At 40.4% G+C, this 8447-nt stretch overlaps 1 protein-coding gene across 2 annotated transcripts; it reads right to left on the bottom strand.

Moving 5' to 3' along the window:
* Positions 1-2150: 2150 nt before the first annotated feature.
* On the bottom strand, positions 2151-7825 carry LOC306819840 (ankyrin repeat and SOCS box protein 5-like). Of its 2 annotated transcripts, none has more exons than XM_079337420.1 (7): positions 7578-7825; positions 4905-4984; positions 3961-4068; positions 3725-3878; positions 3410-3544; positions 3094-3285; positions 2151-2545 (listed from the first exon to the last, which is right to left on the bottom strand). In XM_079337420.1, exons 1-7 carry the CDS (start codon positions 7696-7698, stop codon positions 2418-2420), a joined length of 918 nt encoding a protein of 305 aa, XP_079193546.1. In that variant the 5' UTR covers positions 7699-7825; the 3' UTR covers positions 2151-2417. The 2 variants fall into 2 exon arrangements, with proteins under 2 accessions (XP_079193546.1, XP_079193547.1); XM_079337421.1 differs by lacking the exon at positions 7578-7825 and adding an exon at positions 5736-6132.
* Between the last annotated feature and the right edge of the window lie 622 nt (positions 7826-8447).

Genomic DNA, 8447 nt, shown 5'->3' with positions numbered 1-8447 from the left:
GTAAATTGATCCAACTTTCACATTTCTGCCCAAAACTCAATAGTGCACCTTTAAGACGAGACAAATGTGGCTGCTACACACACACACACACACACACACACACACACACACACACACACACACACACACACACTTTTTTGTTCACCCCCTCTTTCTCCACTCATAATCATATTTCCTTTTGAAAGTTATGGAGGAATTTAGTTTGGTGCATTTTGAAACTCACTGCTGCTGCTAAACTTTTAAAAATGAGAGAAAACATCACATGCAATCTGCAAAGCATACAAAAGATTACATGCATGCAAACTGCACTGCCAAGCAGACAGCACCTGTCCCTTTATCAATGTAAAAGAATGTCCATAAATTCTCTGCAAATTTTTCGCCCTATTATTCAAATAAGCCTTGTAAAAAAAAAAAGTTGTACAGTCAGTTGACTTTTTGACTTGCATTTTTGAAAACTGGCACGATTTTGTAAATCGCATCCTCTCCATTCTTTGTATTCACTTAGCCCCTCCCCTTTGTGCTTTTTCAAAAGCCACACCCCTCACTTACATGCACTAGCGCCATTGGTCAAGAAGCAGATTTCAGCTCATGCTTGGAGTGTAGGCTCGTGCGTGCATGGGGTAGAGATGCTTGATTGGTTTATAATAAACAAACCATAAATCTGACATAATTGGTCAAAGTTTTTACAGGCTTACAGCTGCCACAAATGAAGGATTTTCTTTTTCAGAGCACATACAATCTTAACTACTGTCAGGACATAAAGACAATTTCAACCAAAAACTTAAGTGTATCTGGAAGAAATGATCTACCCTGCCTTAAAAAAGGATGTGTGCAACTGTGGCCATTTCAGTTCATCAGTACAGTTTAATTGTTGCACTCTAATGAACCACAAAATCCTTGACTGTCTGTGCCTACATGCTCTATCATAAATATCAATCCACAAAATGTGAAATCAACCCATCCAGTCCTTTGCTTGTGGTCTGCATAAGTCTTCCTACAACACAGGGAAAAGTGCTCCATTTCAGATTTGCTCAACTTGTGACAACACAGTGGGATTCCCTCCCCTCAGCGGGTATTTCCACCCATGGAGTCCAGCCCAGTGCAAAACCTCTGCGCAGGTCCTCCATTTTTATTGTCACTAGCGAAGGAGTGATGTCTAACAGAAAAAAAACTCAGGGGGTCTCATTGCATTTGTGGGTTTTTTTTCAGAGCAGCAAGCTAGCATCAGCAGCTAGCTGGAGTAAATCGAGATGGTTTCCACAAGGTCACAAAACTCCTCTGGTGCTTCATTCATCTTACATTTACCTCCGCCAGCAGTTAACGAGCAGCTGTGTTGATGCACCGGGTCAATGAAATAGAACCTTTTTAAAATATGTGATGTAGTCATGTTTTCATGGCTTCTTTTGCAACATTACAACAATAGCATGAAAATGATCAATCATATTTAAACACATTTTTGATTGTTTGTCACTTGGACACAATGCTTACATGTCACATAACTAAAATGATGATAAATTGAACTTTATAACTACAGACTAAAGTCTGATGCTTTTTTTTTTTCTCTAACTTGTTTGAGGGTATTTCTGTGTTGTTATTTGAAGCTGCTGAAGGTCAAGAACATAGTCCTCATTTCTCATCATCAAGTCAAAAATCACAATTTGAATATCAGAATGGCTACATTTTTCCTCTAGGGAGGAAATTTGAAGGAGGGCTCATGCCACGCCTCTGGGAACGACCCTGCATTGGCTTCAAAGTGGGAAGAAAAGGTTGTGCAATATTGACAATATATTTGTGCAACAGAGACAGATGCAGGAGTTTGCAGTCTGTTTATTTCTCTGTATATCTACAGTAGGTGTCTGTGTCTGTCTGTCTGTGAATTGCCAAAGACACTTTGAATTGCCTTGTTGTGGAAATGTGCTATATACATAAACTTGCCTTTCCTTGTCTGTCTCATCACTAAGTCTGAAAAAATAAAATCTAAAGTTTGAATTACAGTCTTTGGACAGTTGAGCTTCCTTGAGGAGATTTGTGTGTTTTGTCCATTCTTTCCGCATTTTATAATCACTTAAGTCTTCATGTCAGTCTGTTTCATTACCACAGGAGCCCCGCCCTCCTCTCCCCACTGACAGACGATTGGATGCTCACTGAGGTCAGCTCATTGATGATTTATTCACACAGACAGGCAGATATATTAATAAATCAAGTCACACACATGATGTCACACAGACAGTATGAGGTCAGAGATCAGCTGACAGAGTCAGGTAAACAGAAGTGATGCTGGTTAAACATTAAAACAGACACAGCATAATGTGATGTCATGACGATGTGACACACGGTTACCACGGTGATATGTTTACATGTGTTTAAACTGTTAAAGACATGTTGAGTGTTGATTTGAAGGTGTGTCCCTCCACCTCCTACGTGTGATCCAGGTAATCGGTGAGCAGAGGGGGCAGAGGGAGCACGGGGAGGAGCTTCAGTCTGGATCGGCCAATCAGCGACCTGATCTGCAGGCGACACAGCTGGCAGAGAGACCTCGGAGTCACTGGAGCGAGAGAGAGAGAGAGAGAGAGAGAGAGAGAGAGAGAGAGGGGACAGTGTGATTGAGACAGGTGTCTTTGTTAAAACATTAGAGAAGACTTCTATGATATACTAACTTTCACCGTTTCTTTTGTCTGTCTGTTAAACCTCGAGAAGCTTTGCATTCATCTCACACTGGTGTCTGTAAAACAACCCTCATCTCAAATTTCTAACTCTGGTTTGTTTGTTGGGTAGTTCAGTTTGTCTTGGGTGGTGTGAACGTTTAAGAAACTCTGGTGCAGCCCAAACAATTGCAGTTGAATTCTGCAATTCAGTTGCTTTGTTATATGAAATACATTTTTGTCACTGTTTGTGGATCATCGGCAGTTAATTGAAGTTATTTGCAGCTGGTTGTTTTTTTTCAGAGAAAGTAAGGCACAATAGGAAGAACTCTAATGAACGCCAAAAAAAAAAAAAAAGGTTCTTTCAGTAATTATTGGAAATGTCATATCTGCATCAATATTTTGTTGTTTGGTAAAATGGGGATAACAACAATTTTAACTTAAAAATAACCTTCAAAGCTCTGAAGCAGCTGCTGTGTCTGGCCACCAGAGGGAGCGAGCTCCACGGCACGCTGATTGTTCCCGTCTCTGATGTTCACGTCAGCGCCATACTCTAGAAGCAGCGACACCAGATCAGCTCCGCCCCCTCTGACCGCCGCATGGAGAGGACTGTCTGCTCCTCGACCGACGTTCACTCTGGCTCCTACAGGACAAGACCAGGTGAGACATTTTAACGCAGCGGGGTGCCAGGTATGAGAACAGCTGTGACTACAGGTGTGAGACGGTTAAAACAGGTGTGTATATGTGACACCGGAAGTGCTTCTTACCTGTGTGCAGCAGGATCTTTGAGCACTCGGTGTGTCGGTGTAAACAGCTCATGTAGAGAGGTGAACCCAGGTGAGACACCTCGTAGTCTGGGTCTGCTCCATGAGACAGCAGAATCTCCACACACTGACTGTTACCTGCCCACACAAAAGGCAACACCTTCTTTCCTGTTCTCTTACTTTCATAAGATCCTCACCACACGAAAAAATTGGACTCAGAAATAAACGTTTTTTTAATCTTAAAACGCCTTCAGTGTTAACAGACATGTTTAATGTGTGCCTCATTATGTTCACACACACCTGTTTTAAGGTGTTTACCTCTCTTGCAGGCTTCGTGCAAAGACGAGGGGAAGTGTGTGTGTGTGGTATGTGTGTGAGCCCCGTTCTGCAGCAGCAGCTCCAAGCAGCCAACGCTCCCAGAGGTACAGCAGTTATAGAGAGGAGTCACCCCGTCGATGGTGGCGGCATTAACCTGTACACACACACACACACACACACACACGTGAGTGGACAGGGTAATAATATTAAAATGAACAAGAGTAATGTTAGCTTACATTAGCTCCAGCGTTGAGCAGCGCTCTGACACAGGCCACGTGTCCTGACAGACACGCTTCATGCAGAGGAGACACGTGGTCGATGGTGACGATGTTGGCGTGATAACCCTGAAAGAGGAGACGGTCAGACAAGAACACATTCAGTCTGTCTGTGTGACCGGTCTCACTCTCTTTGTTTACTTTAAAGATTAAATTCATACAGAGCTCAATACTCACACAGGACAGACACAAAGGGAGATAAAGAAGTCATTACACAGTACAGACTGCATGTGTGATATGTTGTCTTGGAAATGTAAAGTGGAGGACATGAGATGATAAAACCTTAACTGTACTGTATTAAAGAGGTGGTAAAAGATCAAACTGGACCTTTGAAAGTGCAGACTCTGTTCTGATCTGGATCTCAGACTCTTTATTGTCAGCTGCTTTGTAAACGTTGTGTCTTAAATTCTGGAGTGAAGTCCACACTAACTCCGATGTGTAAGTTGTGTCATTGTTTGATTATCAAACTTCTGCCAGAAATTAGAATATTAACTTCTAAAAATAAAATCTGATAGCTGACATTAATGCATAAATACAAAGACAACTGTTTGTCAAATATGACAAGGCATTATAATTAGCTGATAACTACAGATATCAAATAACGGTGACATCTTACAGGGAAATCTTCAACTACAACGTCAGTTAATTTTAAACAGTACTCTATTATTAGATGAATGAAATGCTCATGGAAAACTAAAGCAGAGGGATGAATTTTATTATGGAGGACACACCACTCACAATGCTCACACTGTTACCATAACAACCACAGAGAGCTGCTCACACATAGAGCTGCTCACACATAGAGCAAGCTAAACAGAGCTGCCCACTAAAGAGACAGGCTGCTCTGTGACACGTATCTGTGTGTCAATGTGCATCTGTGTGTTGTGTGTGTGTGGGTGTATTACCTGGGCGAGCAGAGTGCGCAGGGCGAGCAGTCGACCCTGAGACGCTGCTTCATGAAGGGGAGAACGGTCAGCCCACGAACCTGAAACATCAGAGACAGGCGGGGTTTTATTACCTGTCCTCTGGCGGTGGGATGAGGCAGTGACATTGGACACGACTTTGTTAACTCTGGTTTCTCTGCTGCTGGTAAATTAAAGTAAGTTGCAGACTGCTCTGTTTGGAGTCTTTTCTTCTGCAGCCTCATACCTACAACTGAATCACAGCAGTGCTCATATTCAGGACCATGCTGGTCGGACTGTTAAAGGCAGCAGGAGGTTTATACACAGAACAGAACCTCACTATGGAGCCACTGAAGGGACATGGAGGGATTTCTTTTAGGTGAACCCTAAAAACTTATGTGAGATCCAAAGAAAGAGTTTTTGCCAGATCTCACTAAAGTTTTCAGTCAAGTGGCTTCTTCCTTAAGTTCACAGGTACAGTGAAACGCACATCAACAATAGAGGAGGCCCACGCTGCTGAACACATTCACTGTGTTGGATTTTCAAATGGGCCTAAAATATAAATATCTACAAATATTAATAAATGCTGATCTTCTTCATCATCACCAGGCTATCTACATACAATACATCATGAGATAAGCTTTTATAATGAAACAAAAGAATTCCACAGCAGGCACCAAAATAAACACAACATGTGAACTTCTTCTAACTACAATACTGATACTGAGTTAATTCAAGTAAACACTTTCTGCAGCCTCCAGCTCTGCTTCCTGGGCCCCTCTCTATCTGTGCCTCTCTCTTGTATACCTGCTGTGTGTAATGTGTGGACCATACCCATATCTCCGTCCCCCCACGGCACGTCCATCCACTGATAGATATAAGACATCCTGCAGAGACACAAGCTGCAAAGACGAGCTGCAGACCTCTGACTGTGACCCCTCACTCTGAAGCTACTGCTAAAAATAACAGCTACCAGGCAACTAATCAACGGCCTGCATAGGTTCAGCACAAAACAAGCTGACTAAAAGTTTTAAATAACTAAAGAACCAGTTAAACTAACAAACCAGTGTGTAGCAGCTAACTCTGAATCTCTGCTGTCACACACGTTTGAAATCCTTCTCCCCCTCTGAAGACACACTCACACTGAGACAGCCATATTTAGATAGTCTGACCCTGAAATACTCCCAATGGTATGTGACAGCAGCCATTTTGGTAAGGTCAACAACAACCAAATCAACACAGAAAACACTTTATACCTGACCTACTTTTTTAGTTTTTTAATGAAATGTTTTTGGATGAAAAATTATTTACAAGAGCACATATCCCAATGTCGCTGGCTCATTTGTCATCAGAATTACGTTTTATATCCTTTAATCAGATCTGGCTGAAGACCCCAATTTTTCAAACAAAATCTGCAGTCTCACTACAGCATGCTTTCATAATACACGTACACACAACCTATACAACAGCAGTCTGCAACATGGGGTGATTGTAATGTTTACGGCAGGTTTAGCAGGTGAAACTTCTGATCATTTTTTAAACTGTTTATAATAAGTCTATGTTCAGATTCAGTGCTAAATAGACGCTGATTAGTTTTATTGTAAATCTTTGAATCACGTTTCAGATAAACTGATGAGTCATTTGTTCTGTAAAACATCAAAAAGCGGAGAAACGTGTTTACAACAAAACATCCTCAAACATTGCTAAAGATTCACTTTACGGTCATGGATACAATTCACTTATAAGAGCTACAGTCAAGGAGCTTTACACTGTTTTCTTATTTAACTACAGAAAAGTCCAACCTGCAGTTTCATCTCTCCTCCCCACCTCTAAAACCATGTCATCATAATGAGGGCATGTGATCATTGAGTGTTCACACTGATGGATGATTATTAAACATCAAAGAACTATCAGACAGCAGAGAGAGGGAGACTGCTGCAGAGAAACAAACAAAATAAGAATAAAATAATAAAATAATTCATTCAGAGTAACAGTGAACATCAAAACGCTGTGTCTGTGTTCATAACAACTCTGTCCAATCTGTTTTTTTCTCCAAATAATCAATGGTATCAAAGACAACTGAAACCGAAAAAATACATCTGTTTCATGAGGCAGTCGTGTACGAGAGTTATGAATTCATCAGAATCATTTAGGAGCCCTGGGATCTGTGCTCTGTTTTGCAATACAAACAGTGCAGAAGTTTGCTGCAACTTTTGATAATTAAAAACAAGAAATGACCCAAGTGTGGAGTCTTGGAGGACTTGTGTTGCAATGGTGTCATATATATATATACATATATATATATATATATATATATATATATATATATATATATACATATATATATATATATATATATATATATATACATATATATATATATATATATATATAGAGAGAGAGAGAGAGAGAGAGAGAGAGAGAGAGAGAGAATTAACAGAATAATATTAAAGTATAACGTTTTAGTATAATGTACTATGTACTACAGGTATTGTCATGTTTAACAAGACATTGTAAATCTTAATTTAAAAAATAATTATAGAGTTTGATGACCTGATAGATACAAAGGCACAGACAGCCTGTCATTCAACTTAATGTTATGATCTCACTAATTCAGCTGTGATGTTTTCTTCACCCCCCATGTTTTTGTCCCCACCTCCCGCGGACAGGACCAACCTTGGCTGGTCAGGATCCCCCAGCAGGTCTTCTTTCTCTCCGGGATGAGGTCTGGAGGAGCCCCGGGCTCCGCGCCTCTTTTCCGGGACACCTCCGGAGCTGCAGGCGGGACATCGGGCATGTTCGCTGCAGACGTCTGGATCTCCGCTGTCAGGACCACTCTCTGACGGATCTCCTTTGAATGTCTAGAAGAAGTCCGACACTCTGCAGAAGGCTGCCATCTGCTCTCTGATTGGCTGCGCGCTTTGTTGTTGTCCTGCTTGGAGCATGTGACTACCTCACATGCACGCACACGTGTGCACGAGGAAGGCTATTTTTGTCCCTGAAGTGGACAACCCTCATATAGCATCCCCCTTTCGTTATATGTTTGTGACAGATGTGTATGTGTATGTCTATGGAGTCTGAATTTAGCTCTGTTTGTTTCAAATCGATTTTTTAAATCACCTTCAAATTAATTAATTGATTTTGGAACATTTTATGATTACCAAAAAAAAAAGTAAAATAAATTGTATTAAAACTAAAATTTCAAATTACATTATATTTCATATGAGCAACTATAATGCAAATATGTTATATGACATTTACAATTCAAATGCATTTTCATTTAACATATTTAAGGTTTCTTTACCCAAAGGTAAATTTCTTGTGCAGATAGGAATTCAGCATTCGGGTCATATATATAACATATTATATAAAAGCAATTCAAAGGAAACATTTAAAACAAAATACATTAAAATAAATATCCTTGATTACTTCTGGTCATGGAGAACTCTTCAAATAGACACGTTAAGAATAAAAAATATATCCCGACCAAGTTAAATTGCATCATCCTGTGTTAGTTTTGTTCAGATCTACATTTATAAAAGAGTT

Source organism: Symphodus melops (assembly GCF_947650265.1).
Source record: "Symphodus melops genome assembly, chromosome: 2".
NCBI classification, from domain to species: Eukaryota; Metazoa; Chordata; class Actinopteri; order Labriformes; family Labridae; genus Symphodus; species Symphodus melops.
This window is presented reverse-complemented; position numbering and strand designations above follow the sequence as displayed.

Bases quoted from the DNA above. Each gene is read 5' to 3' on its own strand.
- LOC306819840 (XM_079337420.1), bottom strand. From the start codon at position 7,698: ATGCCCGATGTCCCGCCTGCAGCTCCGGAGGTGTCCCGGAAAAGAGGC. The intron at 4,985-7,577 runs GTTGGTCCTGTC...CTGATGTTTCAG, and splicing joins GGGGATCCTGACCAGCCAAG to GTTCGTGGGCTGACCGTTCT. The intron at 3,545-3,724 runs GTAAACACCTTA...TTGTGTGGGCAG, and splicing joins GCACGAAGCCTGCAAGAGAG to GTAACAGTCAGTGTGTGGAG.